General features: G+C 45.8%; 1 protein-coding gene across 6 annotated transcripts in view; it reads left to right on the top strand.

The window, feature by feature from the left end:
* Positions 1 to 18,531, top strand: part of KALRN (kalirin RhoGEF kinase) — a 640,054-nt gene that overhangs the window by 568,743 nt on the left and 52,780 nt on the right. For 2 of the 6 annotated variants that reach the window (XM_065877078.1, XM_065877086.1), the window contains 4 exons: positions 580 to 860; positions 2,241 to 2,342; positions 5,766 to 5,861; positions 14,931 to 15,061. In XM_065877078.1, coding sequence (XP_065733150.1) covers positions 580 to 860; positions 2,241 to 2,342; positions 5,766 to 5,861; positions 14,931 to 15,061 — 610 coding nt within the window. Of the gene's footprint in view, positions 1 to 579; positions 861 to 2,237; positions 2,343 to 5,765; positions 5,862 to 14,930; positions 15,062 to 18,531 lie in introns of all 6 variants that reach the window. The other 4 variants (XM_065877079.1, XM_065877085.1, XM_065877088.1 and 1 more) reach the window with 3 other exon arrangements.

The raw sequence follows: 18,531 nt of genomic DNA, 5'->3' as shown, positions 1-18,531 counted from the left end.
TGTGTTCACTTGTTTTTCCATTTTCCCGCCTCTGTGCTTTTGTTCCTGCCATCTCCCGCTTTTGGAATTCCTTCTCCCTTCCCTTCTACTCAGACACATCTCTTCCGTTAAAGGTTTTCAGACCAGTCCTGCCTGCGCTGATCTGACCCTCCTCTCAGCTCTGCTTCCTTATGGTCTAGAGCCCATGCCAGCCCTTTGGCAATTAACCACATACTGCTTTGTGCATTTATCTTTATTTTGCGTGCTGTCTTGCTCTTTGGCACTTCTCTTTCCCTCTTTGTGTGTGTTCGTGTGTGTGTGTGTGTGTGTGTGTGTGTAGCTAGATAAGGCATCTATGAAAATAAAATCTGTGTCTTATACAACTTTATAATACTCATAGGTGCTCTATGACATTGTTACTGGTTGATGGTTCTTGCTTAGAATCTTGATTTTGCAGGAGTCTTTGTCTTCTGTCTGCAGCTGGCCTTGACATTCTGCCTGGTGCCCTAGCTTCCTGGGGTTGGAGCTGTCTTTCTCCCAGGCTGGCAGCCTGCCTTAACTGCCCCTGACACGCCGTGTCTGTCTATTCTTTTTCCTCAGATGCGTACTCTCACTCAAGTGAAAACGGAGGCAAGTCTGAGTCGGTGGCCAACCTGCAGGCCCAGCCCTCCCTGAACTCCATCCACAGTTCCCCTGGGCCCAAGCGCTCCACCAACACCCTGAAGAAGTGGCTGACGAGTCCCGTGCGGCGGCTCAACAGCGGGAAGGCAGACGGAAACATCAAGAAGCAGAAGAAAGTACGAGACGGTCGGAAGAGCTTCGACCTGGGATCTCCCAAGCCTGGGGATGAGACCACCCCTCAGGGAGACAGTGCTGACGAGGTACTTACTCGAAGCCCCGGAGCCTTCCATCGGGAGGGGTTTCTGATGTACCTCCTTCCTGGAGCCTCGAGAGGCATCCTTCCCCGGGGTTTGTAAACTAGCCAGACTCTAGTTCCCAGTAGTTCGTCTTCTTGGGCCTAGGTGATCTTTGTATTCTCAAGACATTGCCAGTTTGAATATAGTTCCCTGTGCTGTACAGTAGGACCTTGTTGTTTATCCATTCTAGATGTAATAGTTTGCATCTACCAACCCCAAACTCCCAGTCCATCCTTCTCTCTCCCCTCCTCCCCTTGGCAACCACAAGTCTGTTCTCTGTGTCTATGAATCTGTTTAGTTCAATTTAAAAAAAAAAATTAAAAACAGTAAGAATAAAAAAAAAGACATTGCCAGTTTGATTTGTGACTTGTTAAAGACTGGCACCTAGAATATCCAGCAGACAGATACCATTTTGCCAGATTTGGAGATGCGTGTCGGGGCCCACGGGGAGCCAGCTGGTCACCAAGTCCCCAGCCTCTACTAAAGACCGCATTAAACCTGCCACGCCTGGAAAACAGAAGACTGTCCTGGGAGATTATGGCTGCTTTCGAGTGTGTTGAGCAGTGGCATTTATAAAATGGAGTAGACAACTCCTGGTTGCTCCAGAAGGGAGAATTATGATTAACAGGTGAAGGTTTACAGTAGCCAAGGTTGCAGCCTTTAATGGGGGCTCAACCAGTGATGAAGTGGGGCTTCATGAAAACAGATGAACACCCATACTGAAAAGGTTTGGGAGACTGTATGACCTCACATAACAGTTGGAGAGACCAGTGTTGGCTGAGAGGTCAGACTGGGCAACGACCTCTTATATCCCTTCCAAAACTGGGATTCTGTGATCAAAATATAGTGGGTATTTGGTTCGGGAATGAGATAATTCTTTTATCTGGCAAACTAACCTACTCTAGTCACTGACATGGCTAAGAAATTCTTCCTGATGTGAAACCAGACTCTTTGTAGTTTTATGCTACCTTTTCTCCCTCTGAATGGCAGTAGAGCCTGGTGATCTTTAGATTGTAGTTTGAGTCCTTCATAAACTTAAAAGTTAGTTTCTCTCTAACCACTCTCTCAGCTTTCGCTCTTCCTGGCTAATCGATAAAGTAGATGTTTTTCGTGTGTGTGTGTGTGTGTGTGTGTGTGTTTTCCACCATTTGGACCTCATTGTCCTTTTGAGATAAGCAGGTGTGCCCATTCCACACAGGAGGACCCTGAAACTGAAAAAAATAGGAGTGTGTTGAGAGAGGCGGGTATCTTATATGTTTCTTTTCTAAAAATCCCAAGTCCTGAACCAACTGGCATCTTTAACTATAGGAAACAGTGACTAATGCTGCTCTTTTGTTCTAGAAGAGCAAGAAAGGTTGGGGTGAGGATGAGCCAGATGAAGAGTCACACACACCCCTCCCTCCGCCTATGAAGATCTTTGACAACGACCCCACGCAGGACGAGATGGTAGGACTTCCTTCTCACTTGGAAGAGCCACGTGTAAAACACGTGATTTCGTTTTTTGTGTGTGTCAGGGGTAGTAACACTCTCTCTCCCTTGTTATCGCTTATGCCGCATGAATCTGAGGTGATATAGATTCCATCTGTGTTGGGGGCTCCCCTCCCCCACCCCTGGAGGTCTGACTTCATTCTGGGCAGTACAGGGGTGGGTGTAAAATACTCAAAGCAGAAATCTGCCTAGTATCTCGTCCTGTTGATGAAGGGTAATGGCTATGTCTTTGGAAGCAGCAGATCCCAAAAAGAACTATTGTCTCGAAGAGGAATCCAAGGTGGTTCTAGGTCATGATCATTTTGTTGTTCAACCGATGTTTTAGTTGATTATTTTCCTCATCCTCAACTCTAAAATCCAAATCATGGTAACTTCCAGTCAAGCCCAGTGCAAACAAAGCATGAGGGATGGAGATGCTGCTAAGGGGAGGTTTTGTCAAAGTTGGACAAACCTAACATGCCAGGTTGCCTCAGTTCTTTGATTTGCAAAATTCTCTGGCTCACTGGCCTGCAGAGACTCTCTGGTGTCTGAAATGTGAACGTCCACCAAGCCTCTGGGCGCAGGGTCATCATCCCGATTGTTCTGGAGCAGAGGCTCAGGTTGAATGTGCTTCCTGGTACTGAGCTGAGGCTCGGGTAGGTCCCTGCTTTCGTTGTGTGCTCCGTCACTGGCCTTCCTAACTGTGCTGTCACTTCGTTGTGTTTCTCTTGCTTCTCTCAGCGTCGCTGTCCTGGAGGACTCTGGAGGCTGAGGTGGTGGTTTCAGTTCTTGACTGTCCTTCCCGTTTGCTTTCCGGAGTGTCGTTTTACTGTGCTGCTGGTGGTGGTTAGCCATCCCCCTGGGGCCTCCCTGTGCTCTCCAGTGCTCTGCCCGGCAGTCAGCAGCCCCTTCCGAGGTGGTGGGCCCAGCATGCACGGGCAGGGAGCAAACCTTCACAGCGCCACCCAGGATACAATCCAGGAAGTACTGATGCAGTTGCTTCAGTGTTTCTGGTGATATCCCAGATCTTGTTTGAATTCTCTCTGCTTTGCATTTTGGATCGGTGGCCCCCAGACATTAGTTGAGGTCTTCCTCTGTGCTAAGCTAGAGGGACATTTTCCAGGAACAGGTCCATGACTAAGATGTGGTCACTGCCCCCTCTGTGACTCACCCATGAGAAGCACACAGTTACGGCCCCTCATAAGGCTCTGTCTCTGGACTGTTGGGAAGAGAAGTAGAGGAAGCATGGCATGATGCCCATCCTGGATCCCCAGAGGCAGAAATGCCTGTGCTTCGCCTTGAGGTGGGAACGAGAACCAACCTGCTGTGTTCCCAGAGGCCTATTGTAAAATGTTCTAGAAACAGTGATAGCGTGTGTGGGGAGCAGGGCACTCAGGTCACATTATCTGCCGTCCCTCACCGCCCTTCGCATGGAAGTGCCAGCTTACATAAGATAAGGAGAGGTCACGAACCCTCCCCCTCGACATCCCTCAAGCACGGCTTGTTTTGGGGAAAGGATGTTATGTTGTTCCTGGATAATTTTTAACTGAGAATGCGGACTTACCCCCAGACACTTGTGTAGCCCTTTTCTTAGCCAGGATTAGGGCAGGTGGCATGAGCGCCTTTTTAAAAAGACACATGAACCTCCTCAGTCCGGCTGTTTGGTTTCTGAACGTCTGTTTTTCTGGAATATTTGGGAGCGGGATGAGCTTCAGAATTTCTAGCAAGTGGAGTTGGGATTCATTAAAATAATTTTTACAACGGTGTAAAAGGAATTTCTAAAAGTTCACCCATTCTAGTGTCGTGCAGTTACTTTAATTCTGTTTCCTTCTATTTGTTCATATGCGTGTATGTTTTATTTTTATAATTATACTAGGCATAGGATGTGTTCATTGTTTTATATTTTTAATATTTATAAATTAAATAATAATGTTTAATATTTCCTAAAATCTTACTGATTTTACCTTCAGAACTATAATTTTAATAACTGAGGAGTATTTCACTTATGTGATGTATCGTAATATGTTTGACCAGCCTGTTTGGGGATATCCTGGATTGTTTCCAGTTTTTGCTGCTCTGGGTAATACTGCTACAGATCACTTGGTACATACAGCATTTGTTCTTTTGATTTCTGTCCTTGGAATAAGTTCCCAGAGGTAGGATTACTAGAGCAAAGAGTAGATAACTTGGACTTCCAAAGAGATTTAAGTTCCTTTCCTGCTTTCCCCAGGAGACGAAAAGAGTGTTGCTCTCTCTTAATTACATTCATTTGATTTTTTTTTAGCCCATTTCAGAAGCAAAGACTTACCTAAAGTAAGTCTTAGCTTAGACAACAAGAAGCTTCCTTTTAGAAATTCTTCCCCATAACTTAAAGGACAGACTTGAAGCCACAGCCTGGCCAAGATGTCCAACTTTCTACTCCCACGGTCACTGTGCCCACGCGTCCTGGGCCCTGGGAACTCCGTTGTCCTCTGCTTTGAAGCATGGGGTGGGTTAAAGCTTACACAGGGTTAACCGTTTCTCTCCCAATTTCTTCTCAAGTAGGAATAGGAAGAAAAAAAAACAAAACAAAACACTGTCCCTCAGTGAGCAGGAATGCCCAAACCGTTGACCAGACAGTCCGGTAGACCAGTCCTTACTGCTGGTGTGAGGGAAGGAGGAAGGCCCTGGGCTTGAGCCTCCTTTCACTGTGAACAGGGTAGTGCCTGGTTGCTCCAGCATGAGACGCACAAGTCCTGCTAAAGCCCTTTATTACTTCCCTAGTGTTTCAGTTTGGGGGCCTTACCAGAAACAGCAGTGTTTGTGGAGGAGTGCGTGTGTGTGTGTGTGTGTGTGTGTGTGTGTGAGAGAGAGAGAGAGAGAGAGGGAGTGTGTGTGTGTGTGTGTGTGTGTGTGTGTGTGTGTGTGTGAATGGGGGAGGCGGTTTCTGTTCTCCACGTGCCCTGCTCCTAGCATTTCTGCTTGAAACATGGTGACAGTCTGTGTTGAAGATCTACATGTAAGTAAAGTAAGGACAGTTTCTCTTTGGACACACTCGAGGCTAGGTTTATTGACCCTCATTTCCTGGAACAGCAGTGGGCCCCCCTGTAGTGGCCAGAATCCTGTCTGCCCCCTCCCCGCTTGCTGTCAGTGGGTGCAGCCCTTCCCTGTTGGCCTCCTGGGAGCTCAGTGACCCCTCCCCTCAGCTCCTCAAGAGGTCTGACTAAAAAGAGCTTGGTCCCACCCCTGCTTCGCTGCCCCACACCCACGCTACCCCCATCTCCCTCTGTCATCTCTTCCCTCTAAACAGAGAGCTTTGCCTCCCTTGCCTGCCTGAAGCTTTGGACTTGCTGTGTTGCTGCCTAATTGCTATTCCTCGTGCCTCGCTAATCTGCTTTTCCTTTGCTGCTCAATGTCTTGCAGTCCTCCTCTTTGCTAGCAGCCCGGCAGGCTTCCACCGAAGTACCTACTGCTGCAGACCTTGTCAGTGCAATAGAACAGTTGGTCAAAAGCAAGCTGGTAAGTGTGGGTCCAGGAGGCAGTTCTGCATGTTTCATCTCTATGCGGCTTTTAAACCCTTCTCCACTTGAAAATGATGGATACTCTCTAGGGAAAGCTGCCTCATCATGATTTTGATTACAGTAACTCTCTTTTCAAATATCCTAGCTTATAGAAGACCAATGAAGTTTCACACATATGACCTTCTTCTTTTCTTTCTAATGTTTCTTACTAATTAAAAAAAAAAGCTGGTATTTTTAGTACTAGTGTCAAACTCCTGAAGGTCGTGCCTTTTCCTGCCATCTTTCCCTGTCCCACGCAGGGAGTTGAGTGCTCTCACGGATGCTGCATTGACTTCTCGAAGCCCATCTCCCTGACCACTCCTCACTACCTTTCCATCCCTCTCCACACCGACCCATATACCCTCTTCATTCTGCAAATAACCATTAAAAAATTTTTTTCCTTAAAAAATCATCCCGGGGCTTCCCTGGTGGCGCAGTGGTTGAGAGTCCGCCTGCCGATGCAAGGGACACAGGTTCGTGCCTCAGTCTGGGAAGATCCCATGTGCCGCAGAGCGGCTGGGCCCGTGAGCCATGGCCGCTGAGCCTGCGCGTCCGGAGCCTGTGCTCCGCAATGGGAGAGGCCACAACAGTTAGAGGCCCGCGTACCACAAAAAAAAAAAAAAAATCATCCCTTTTTTTTTGCATTTTCTCTTTCACCACCTGAGCATGGGCCCTGACCTCATGCCCAGAGTAGCCATTGCTTAATCCTTCTCCCCACCATCTGCCTCCGGCCTCAGGCTCCCATGATTGGCTCCCTCCTCGGTGAGGGCTCCCTGTCTCCCTCTTGCCTACACGACGATGGTCTCCAACGTGGGGGAGACTCGAAGTACACAAGATGGTTTTTTGAGGTGCTGGAACAAAATATTAGAATCTCTTTAACTCATCATTTTAAAATGGTTTTGTGTATGTTTTATTATGTACATAAGGGTAGTATAGGAGTACAGAAATATAATTTATAAATAAATTACATGTTTGGGGAGTGCATGACCAAAATTATGTCTACTAATTGACGTATATAATCAAAGTTTGGAAATCCCTGGCCCATAAAGTCCGCACTTACCTAGTAGTCTAATGTTCTGCAGCCTATTCTCCAACTTACCTTTCCAACATCCATGTATTATTCCGGGCGATGAACTCGGCTCCAACTAAATTATTTTCTGCACTGTCCCCAAACATGCATTTGGTTTTCCTCCCCCCAAGTCTCTGTTCAAACCACCCCAATTCTCTAGAATGTTGTCCTTCTTCCTTTTGCTTGTCTAAAGTATAACAGCCCCTCAAGGTCCCACTCAGATCTCATGTCTCCACAAGAGCTTCCCTGACCAGCCCAGGGACGTGTTTACATCAGTAAACCCTTGTTTCTAAAAGTCTGTGTTTTTCATATTTTGGATTACCGTTTTCCTCCTGCTACTACTCACCTACTGCTACTGTTGGGCACCTCAATGGGCCTCTAGTTTGTGTGATCCATGGGTCAGGTGTTAAACATGTGAGTACAGGTGTTGAGAAGTCCCATTAGAGCAAATGTCCCAGAGTAGAAGGAGTGTAGGATAATGCTGGAGCTGATCGACCCTGTAACAGGCCCTTTACAAATGGCTATTGGATGAATGGCCTTTCAGTGGTGATTTTACCATAATAAGGCTTTAACTTTTTCTTCCACCACTAGCTACTTCTTGAGGACCTGCAGTGAGCCCAGAATTATAGAGATTTCTTTGGCCAGACATATAAAACCAAGCGTATGTCATGGAAAGGAATGCAAGAGCAGTAGTCTGATTTCTCAGAATCTTCTAACCAAAATTCGATCCTTTCTCCTTTCCTCTACTTTCTGTTTCCTCCCATCTCAATACGTACCCACTGTGGGGTAGTGACGGAGCACCAGTAGTTGGTTGTTTCCTCAGCTGCGTTTGAGAATACGGAGTTACGTCTTCACCTCCGAGACTGGTATGCCTATTTCTCATGAGCTCTCTAGCTTAGAAGAGGATAAGATCTAGAGCCTGTAAAGGTTCTGGAGTTCTTATTTGACTGTAAGTACAAGAGTGTTCCAGCTGCCAGAATACCCAGTGTGGTCATAGGCTGGGTTAATGAAAGTACAACATACAGATCCAGGGGCGTCATAGCCCCATTGTACTCAAAGCTCTTCAGACCATGCCCGTCATGAGTTGTGTGGAGTCATGTATCGGGTTCTGAACTTGGCATTCTAAAATGCTCTTGAACTCAGTGGAAGGGCCCTCCCTGGAGGAGGAAACCAATACCACGTGGTCCATGTCATTTGATGGAGAGTTGCAGAAACTGGGGTTAAGAATGGGGAGAAGAAGTTAGGAGACAGAAGACACACGAGAGCTGTCTTCTCATAACTGAGCACTGCTGTGGAAAAGAAGGGCTGGTCTCACTCTTGGTTGCTCCAGAGGGCAGAACGTGTGGGTGGAAATTAGCTCAGTATAAGAAGAACTAATAAGGTCCTTCCCAATTTACAGAATCTGGGAATATTACAGGGGCATCTGGCATACTCGGACTTTTATATCTAGGGCTTAGGTTCTTTCTGATTTCTATTTTGGTTGCTCAAGTGATGGCACTAAGTGCTGTAGTTAGAAATCATTTCCAGGAAGGACCCTGAGTCAAAATGATTGGCCAGAAACAACCTGCAAACTAATTCCATTACCATAAAACCTGAGACTTCAAGTCACGTGACAGAGCAGTTCTCCTCCGTTCCCTTACCCTGCTGCTCTCTGCCTGGGTGCACCTTTCCAATAAAGTCTCTTGCTTTGTCAGCAAAAAAAAAAAAAAAAAGAAAAAAGAAATCATTTGGCCCCCCCGGCTCCACCCAGAAGCCATAAGATCCCTTGTGTCCCTGAGTCCCAGAGCTGCCCTTGGTGCTGTATGGTCACGTGGTCATGACTGTGCCAAGGCTGTGGCCTCCAGCAGTTGTGATCTCTCCTGCTGGAAAGCTGCTGTTAGGCAACCAGGACAGCGGTTCCCCACTCACCTGCAGATAAAACCCCGAAGACCCCCGGAAACTCCTTTGGCGAGTCCTTCTGGGCATTAATGGATACTTCTGAGGTCTCACCTGCCAGCCTTGGTCTTTAATCAGTGCTTTTGTTTGCCAAGAGAGCATGCCCACCCCCCTCCCCCCAAAGAGAGCTCAAATACTTGTTCTGGGTTTTGTATTAAAGGTATTGTCTTTAACTCTAAGCCAGGACTAAGGCTCCCCCTGCTTTTCCCGTGTGATTTTTAATAAAGTTTTTCCTAGACGTAGGGACTGGCAGCGGTGGTGCTGAGTGTATAAGGAATCAGAAGATCTAGATGTTAGTCCAGTCTCTGCTACTTATTGCGTAGCCCAGGGCAAGTTACTTCATCTACTTGGGCCTCTCTTTTATCTCACTTATCAGCGATGATTCTGTCCACCTGAATCTTATCTCAAGAGAGTCATGTTGAAGACTGAGTCAGGTGTGAATGCACTTTGTAAGCTGATAAGTGAGCATCCCACAAATGTTAGCTCTTAGCTCGTTTGCATTGTGAAGAAGCAGGGAAAGGGAACCAGTCATACTTTATCTTCTGTCGTCACACCCTGAACACAGTATTTGTCAGTAAGTAGATCCTGGTTGGGTGAATGTTGCAGGGTAAATAGCTTAGCAATCTATGTAATTTGGCTTTATTCCTCAAGTTTGAGAAGCAAGAGATTCCTGGCCGTAAGGGAATCTAGTGTGTTTCTAAACAGCCCAGGATTCCGTCACCTGCCTGAGGTGAATGTTTAGGCCCCTAAAAAGCAAGCCTCCTCCCTGAGCTCCCGTCCTCAGGTGGCACGTCACAGTAGTTTACTGGTCTCAGGATGGCACTCGCAGACCCTTGGCTGAAAATCTTTAGGGAATGGACCGGCCAGGACTGAGCTCTTGGTCAGTCTACCTGCTGGCCTGGCATCCTGAGAATTAGTCCTACCTGCTTCAGCAAGACTTCCTGCCCTCTGGTTCTCCTACTTTGATAGCATTCACCTCCCTAGGTCAACCTGTGGGCCACAGAACGTGGCTAGGGCAAGGCTGCATTTGTTGTGGGTGTTATGCTCTCCTTTAGATGAATCAGCTTGCTCTGTAAAAGGTAGAGTTAACAAGTTCATTGTCCAAACGGGAGGAAATAATGACCCCCCTCCCCCATCATATCCAATATGTAGATGTATGCTTTCAGGAGCTGAGTTCCTCTGGCATCCCTCTGTGGAAAAGATTCCTGAGCTTGTTAAAATGGAATAGCTTAGATATCCAACAAAAAATTTTATCCCGAAGTCACAAACCTGTAATGTCATTTGCCTGGAAAATCCAGATCTCAGTTTTTCTACTATAAAATGTCTTCCCTACCCTTACCCCCAACCCAAGTTGCCTGGGAATGACTAAGATCTAATACTTTTTGTCAAGAGATTTCATACTAATTTGTATAAATTAGTATAATTTATAATTTGTATGAAAGGGTGGGACAGCTAAGGGGTTGGTTGTGGGAGGTGGTGCTGGATCAGCTCCCGGAATGCTGTTTTATCAGATGAGCTTTGACTGAGAGGTTTCATATAAAAGTTTCATATAAAACTCTTTGAGTTTCGTTCAATAAATTCTCGGAGTCCTACTATGTGCCAGTCCTGCCAGCACAGAACCTTCCTGAATGGAGCTCACAGGCAAGGGTTGATGCTCAAAAATCCTCTCCTGCCTGGACTGTTGCAACCGTTTCCTCCCTGATTTCAGCCTGACGTCTCTTCACATGACTGCTGGAGGGATCTTGCTTTTCTTTTGTTTTTCCTTTTTAAAAAAAACTTTTAATAGTTCTTTTCTGTAATAAAAGCAATTATATGCTCATTCAGGAAAAATTGGAAAAATGACAAGAGTTTAAACACAAATTATATCTCATCATATCATCATCTAGACATAGTCAGTGTTGAAATTTAGATATTTTTAAAATAATGTAGTTAATCATAGAGTATATAAAACTTAAGTCCTGTTTTCCTTTTACTGTCATATCAGATACATTTTCCCAGGTCATGAAAAGCTCTTAGGAGCATTAAGACTGATCTTTCTAAAACTTAAATCCAATCATGTTACTTTCCTGCTTAAAATTCTCCCATCATTCGTCTTTGAAGGTAAAGTCTCTATTTTTTTTTAACTGAAATATAGTTGATTTACAATCTTGTGTTAGTTTCAGGTGTTCAGCGTTGTGATTTGGGTTCTTTGCAGATTATATGCTACACACAAGGCTTCTGATGATCTGATCTCTGCATCCCTCTCCAGCGTTGTCTATTTCACTCTCTACTTCTTCTTTCCCTAGTTCCCACTCCCCCCAACTCACATGACACACAGTTACTTGCTAATCCCCCTCTCCCCCTGCTTCACACTCTGTGTCCTACCTATACCAGGTGGCCTTCAGCTTCCCAGGCTGCCCTGTGTAGTTTCTCAACTTGATCCTTTAGTCACAGTGCTCCTCCTGCCTGGATCATCCTTCCATTGGTGTATCCAGTGAAATCCTTTCCATTTCTCAGTACTCAGTTCAAGCATTGCCTCTTCCATTAGGCCTTTCCCATCCCTCCCTATCCCATCATAGAGCTGCCTGCTCCTTTTTTTCATCCTCCCCAGAGTACCCCTCCTACCTAGAAGAATGCCCACTGTAGCTTAGATTTTGGTGGGCAGGCAACCACGTCTTATCCATCTTCATTTCTCCAGCACTTTGTAAATATTCAGCACATAGTAGAAGCACAATAAATATTTGCTTAAGTACAAACAAATCAGTCATAACACTGTGTAATAAATGCTGTTCGGGGGTGTGGAAAGGGTGCATATGGGAGACCAGAGGCAGGGCATTTTCTGGGTATGTGGTCCAAGATCGAGCTGACAGGAAATGTGTTCATTTTTATTGTGGCAGTAGCCTTCCTCCATACTTAATCTTCTTTTTCGAATCCTATTTGCATCTCTGTTCCCTGACATGGCACCAGCTATAGGAGCACCCATTTGCAACATTTGTTGCTTCCTCCTTTGCACACCTCTTCCTTTGTCTGCTGAGACTACTGTGGCCCTGAGCGCCAGACAGGGCAGAAGTCCTCCCTGGGCAGCACAGCCCACCACTCATCAACCAGCCATCACTTCCCATGTCCCCCAAGGAGCAGCACAGACAATTGCAGGTCACCCATAGTTGCCCTTGGCTGGGACCTCGTATCCCAACTCTAGCACAGGTAGCCAGGTTCTCAGAAGGAATCACTCTTGAATTATTATAAGTATTTATAGCCAATGCCATTATTTGAGACAGCTAACATACAGCTTAGCCAAACCCTATATTTCCCTCTACTTCCTCTCTCACTGCCTCTGCCTTCCTCAACTCCATCCCAGAGAGTCCTTCCCCAGAGATAACTTGGGCTTCTTTGCTCGTATAACAGGTCGGGCAAGAGGAGATGGAACATATCTCCCTGTGTGACACTTTGGACTCCTCAGATGTCCTTCATTCTGTAGAAGAGTTGAGAGTGGACCACGCCAAGATGGATGGTCCACGGAAGGGCCTTGTAGCAGAGATGTAAGCCTGTTTGCCACGCCTTGCAGCCAGCACCCTGCCAGCCAACAAGCTACAGAACAAAGACTAGAACAGGACAGTGGGGACAGTGGGAGGGGAAGTAAAAGGCACGTAATTGGATCAGTCACCAGCTGGGTCCATCTGCCTGGGGAGCCTGTCTCTGGTGGTGGCACCAGGGGACATGTCACATGTCGTTGGAAAGCCTGTCTGTCTGGTGGCTTGTCAAACCTCAGCACCAAACACTCATTTCCTTAATAACTGGATACAGTTATTATAAATTTAGCTAAACTCTTCTTGACCTTTCTATATTTTTAGCCTAGGCTGCTTCTCTGGATGACAACTTCCATGGTTGATAACTTGTTCTGAGATACCTTCATGTCAAGTTAAAAGCAACTCTCTCTCTCGAGCTTGAAGACCCTGTCCTCTTAATGCTGGCTTCTAGTGTTGGTAACAAATTCATGTTTGGCCCTTGGCACAGGCCTTTGATTTGGGGATGGAGTGGGGGGAAAGAAGGTTGACATCTCAGCTTTAAGTTTTTCAGCCTCCAATTCTAATAATCCCCACCTGTTCTCATATAGTGGCCCCACTGGTCACTTCATTCGCTTTTTGTTTTGTTTACCTGGGCTTTTCCTACCTCTATTCAGCCTATGTTGAAATACAGCAGCTAAGTGAGGTTATGACAGATACTCCAAGTGTGGGTTGTTTAAGACCATGCTGAAGGCTTTTGTTCCTACTACCTTTGGGGGCACTTCTTTTTTTTTTTTTTTTGCGGTACGCGGGCCTCTCACCGTTGTGGCCTCTCCCGTTGCGGAGCACAGGCTCCGGACACGCAGGCTCAGCGGCCATGGCTCACGGGCCCAGCCACTCCGCGGCATGTGGGATCTTCCCGGACCGGGGCACAAACCCGTGTCCCCTGCATTGGCAGGCGGACTCTCAACCACTGCGCCACCAGGGAAGCCCTGGGGGCACTTCTTGATCTTTGTGACTTTAACCGTAGGGCTGATGTTTTCAAAGACGGCTGAAGTAAAGCCTTTCCTTTTCCTACAGCAGTGGCTGTAGTAGACAGTCGTTTTGTGTGGCTAGTTGGGATTACTCTCCCATATTTGTTTTCCATTTGCCCACCGTGACCTTGGTCTCCAGTCTTACTGTTTATCCACATGGTTTCTGCCAGTTTGCATAATGAAATGCTAAGCTGCGTGCTCTTTCTTCTACAGCACTTATAAAAATGTTAAGATTGACCCCATCTTTTAGCATCCTTATTGTTAATACTTCCATCCATGGGGGCAGTGGGGGAAACCCACCACTGTAGAGCATTTTAAATTTTTCAAGGGCTTGTACACCTATTGTCTCTGACTTTTCCTTAAAAATCTGTAGAAAGGAGAGACCCAACTTGAAAATGGAGAAAAACTGAAGCATAGAAGAATTTTATCTGTCTCCCTTAAAATCATCCAGGGACTGGCAGATCTAGGATTAGAATCCTTTACCCTTAGCTCTTTTGAGAGTAACATATTAATCCCTTTAACTTGTTTCTTTTCTTTCTTTTTTTTTTTTAAATTTATTTATTTTATTTATTTATTTTTGGGTACATCGGGTCTTTGTTGCGGCACGCGGGCTTTCTCTAGTTGTGGCGAGCCGGGGCTACTCTTCATTGCTGTGCGCGGGCTTCTCATTACGGTGGCTTCTCTTGTTGTGAAGCACAGGTCCTAGAGCGCACGGGCTTCGGTAGTCGTGGCGTGCAGGTTCACTAGTTGTGGCTCACAGGCTCTGGAGCGCAGGCTCAGTAGTTGTGGCACGTGGGCTTAGTTGCTCCGCAGCATGTGGCATCTTCCCGGACCAGGGCTCGAACCTGTGTCCCCTGCATTGGCAGGCGGATCCTTAACCACTGCGCCACCAGGGAAGTGCCCCTTTAACTTGTTTCTTCGTCCTGCAGCACCTTAATTAAAAGAGATGAAAGGGATTAATAAATGAAAGAAAGCCCTTGGTAAATAACCTTAGCAAAGATGTTTTTAGAAAAGGCTAAGTCTGTTTACCTCTTCTTGTCTACATCTCATCGGCCTCTTCAAAGAAAATCGTAGCTGATATAACAAACATGATTTTACTGAACAAATTCTCCTATCACTGCCCTCCCCTTGTCAATTCACATTTGGTGGTCCTACGAGTGAGGATTTTCTTTCCTCACTGCTTGTTTGGTGTAGAATTGCGACGATTAGCTTTACCTCTGGAGCTCTTACCCGGAGATCAATCACTTTGACGGTGTTCATTATGTTCGGGAGATTGGCGGCCCCTGACACCAGGTACATCCTAATTGCCTGAGAAGGTGGCGGCTCTGGGCTCCCTGCTGCAGGACGATGGGGGTCTCTGGCCTCCTGGTGCTTCCCTGAAGTTCAGTGAGGACAGCCTTGGTTACTAATCCACCAAGTTGGCTGTGGCTGGGCTGGGGGGACACAAGGACTTCCAGACCACTTTCCCACGTTCACTTCTCTAAGGCTGTTCATTCTTCTCTTTTCAGAGTCTGGAAGGAGGCTCGTACCGGGGGAGCTTGAAAGACCCCACAGGCTGCCTGAATGAGGGCATGACCCCACCCACACCTCCTAGAAACCTGGAAGAAGAACAGAAAGCCAAGGCCCTGAGAGGCAGGATGTAAGTGCTTCCCCAGACTCCAGCCTGGTGCACGTGTGTGCAATGGGCAAGGGACGGGGTCCCGTGCAGTTTGGGGAGAATTAAGGATTCCCCACACTGTGTTTCCATTGGCGCCATTCGTTCTAAGTAAAGGTGACTGGTCTATACGGTGTGACCTTGATCAACAACGAGCTATTTGGCACTGACTTTAAGGATTTTCAGCTGAAATATTTTCTGTAAGATAAGGGCTATTACTGACGGTGTGGTTATAACCAAGTCTGTTAGAAATTTAAAACATGCTGATAAAAAACAAAACAACAAAGGTCAGGGAACTATGGGACCATTATTATGGCCCCATATCAAAGACTCCACGTTAGAAAGTCTGATGGAGTTTCATCTGAGGAAACGTTTCCCCACGTGTAGGAAAGTAACGTATAGGAAAACGGAGCTGTTGAGCTACCATGCTGGGTTCTAGCTCCACCCCTTCTCCAGCGGTTTTATTTATTTAAAAAAAATTTTTTATAGAGTAATATTTGTTTTTTGGGGGGGTTTTTTAGCCCAATTTTTTTAAATTGAGATACAGTTGATGTACAATATTACATAAGTTACAGGTGTTACAACACAGTGATTCACAAACTTTAAACGTTATACGTCACTTATAGTTATTATAAAATACTGGCTATATTTCCCTGTGCTATACAATATATCCTTGCTTATTTATTTTACACATAATAGTTTGTACTTCTTAATCCCCTACTACTATCTTGCCCCTCCCCCTTCCCTCTCCCCACTGGTAACCACTAGTTTGTTCTCTATATCTGTGAGTCTGTTTCCTTTTTGTTATATTCACTAGTTTTTTTTTATTTTTTAGGTTCCACATACAAGTGATATCATACAGTATTTGTCTTTCTCTGTCTGACTTATTTCACTGTGGGCTGAGTTCCAAGAGAGCCTCTTTACTTTTAGAATGGTTAGGGGTAAATACAATTCACATTGGCAGTCCATTTCACAAGAACCCATATGTTTTGCAAGGTTTGAGTTATCTACCGTGACATGAAGTCAATCTTCTGTTACTTGATTTGATCAAGAAGATGGCAGCACCATTACTGCGGAACTGCAGTCCCTCGGTTTTGTTGTTTAGGGTTTCACTCTGTGTTGCACGCAGAGCTGCTGGTGAGTCTTGCACATAGCTTGATGTGTGAGAGATGGTAAGCACAGTGAGAATGGGATAGGCAGGCGGAAAAGGTCCCGCCCTGTTGCGAATTAGCCTGCCCTTCTGCCTCGAACTAGTCACTCCTTTAGCCTGGTCATAGACATGAAGATTAGCAAAAATAAAGGAGGCCAGGTCCTTCTGTTGCCTGCAGATAGACGAAGTGACCATTTATAACTGTTACCAAGGAAACATCATAGCTAGGGCCTGGCCCCAGAGCAGGGCTGTCACCTCCTAATGGAAATGAGCAAGTGTCATGTAAGTGCTCTGGTTCCATATTTACCCCCTTACCTTTATGGGTGCTCAGGGGAACCCCAGGAATAGAATAGGGGTAAAGAAATACCATCCCCAAAGGGAAGTTTCTTAGGACTTATACAAAGCTGCTTCTCCTTGGCTTTTCAGTTTTTACATAGATGAGGCAGGGTTGGAGCTGATGTTCCAGTCTTGTCAAGCCAGAGCAAAACTTATATCAGGAAGGTGAAAGCTTATATTAGGGAGGTAACCTTTACGGTGACAGGTGTTCCTTGGCAAAGCTTATCTCTACTCTTGTAAAAGGGCCTTTGAACAGTAATTTAAGTCATTGTCTTGCTTCCAGACATGATATTGTCTAATTTTGCTCCAACAGGCAAAGGCTTGTTGCTTCTTTTACCCAATTCATTCATTTCTTCCCCCTCTCCTCACTCACTCACCCTCCTCCACATATTTTCACATCCTGCAGTGTCCCAAAACTCCAGGTATTAGAATGAGTCATTCCTTTTACTGTATATTGTCCTTATTCTGCTATACTTTATGGTCACGATGAAAGAGAGGATGTGAAGCTGGAGGCTGGGGGGGTTAGAGAATTGAGACTCAATCCAGTAAGCCCTCAAAAGTTTTAATGAGAGCTCCATGGAGAGAAGATGTAAACAGACAGTTATTTGTCCAGGAGAAGAAAAAGGCCAAGAATGGACTTAATTGTCTTCAAGTTTTAGCCACTCATTTATTCAACAAATGTTTGTTGAGCACCTGTTATGTACCAAGTGCTTGGCGTACAGCAGTGAATAAAACAAACAATAACAACAGAAGAAAAGTCCATGCTCTCGTGACACGTTTACATTCTAATGGGAGAAATCATACAGTAAACAAAATTTAAAATAAATCATGTAGTATGTTAGAAGCTGGAAGAAAAGAAAAAATAGTAAGGGAGATCGGGAGTATGGATGAGGCCATGTTGCGGCTTTAAATGGTTCTGACCAAAGCGGTCTGCGCAAAGACCAGAAGCGGGTAAGGAACTAGCCTTTAGCCATGGAGGAAACGTATTCTCGACACAGGCAACAGCCAGTGCAAAGGCTGTAAGAGATTTTTCTGTGGAAGACCAGCCATTCCCTACCATTGTGAAGGACAGACGTCAGAAGTAGGTCTGACCTGTAGCTGGAAGAAGTTTAGTTGGACCAAAGAATAACATTTACTTTGTAAATAACCTTTACTCATAAGAACTGAACATGAAAAAAATTGCTTTATTGTCAGTTCAGTTTATTTGACAATTGATTGTGTACTGCCTTGAGATGCATGTAGCATAAATCTCTTATGTACCTTTTCAGAATGTCTTTTAATGTGTCATTATCTCTCCAAGTGTTTTTCATCAGCTCTTCAAGGGAGGAGATGCTAGGTCCACTAGCAGCACCTAGTCTAATCCTCTTCCCTAGAGGCTGGAAAGCCCAGGACACCCTTCAATGTCAGCAGGTAGCTTAGCATAGAAATACCACCCAGAGGCAGAGAGCTGGACTTCATCTCCAGAAGGCCCTTCAGGCCCCAAATTCCCACTCTAACTTTCCTGTGGTTTTTCTTCTACCACCTTCTTCCAAGTGGTAACTCAGACCATGCTAAAGATACATTTAAATGCTTTTATTTGGCGTTGCCAGTTCCTTCCTGTGGCCTGAAACACATAATTGTGTGTATCAGAGACAGGGAGCTGGTTGGAAGTGCTGGGCATGCTGATAAAGAAGCCTGTGTTCCCCATCGCCCTGAGGCTCTAGGCCCGGGGATTCGGTGGCTTCTCTGTGCTGTATGGACAAGAATTTCAGAGGACTTGCTTCCTGGGTTCAGAACGGCTACTACCCTTGGGCTGGGGCCCCTCTTTGACATCCTAGAACTTGATCCCTTCTGCCACTCGGGTCAAAAATGCAGTTGTATCGCTCCAGGCTAAACTCTTTCAAACTTAGGTAATACAAATCAGACTCCATTAAGCTTCATACACCTACCCTGCCCCTGTGCACAGCCATACGTGTTTTATGTCCAGCTC

The sequence above is a fragment of the Phocoena phocoena genome, chromosome 4 (assembly GCF_963924675.1).
Source record: "Phocoena phocoena chromosome 4, mPhoPho1.1, whole genome shotgun sequence".
Lineage (NCBI taxonomy): Eukaryota > Metazoa > Chordata > Mammalia > Artiodactyla > Phocoenidae > Phocoena > Phocoena phocoena.
Note: the sequence above shows the minus strand (reverse complement) of the source record. Positions and strands in the feature narration are given on the sequence as shown.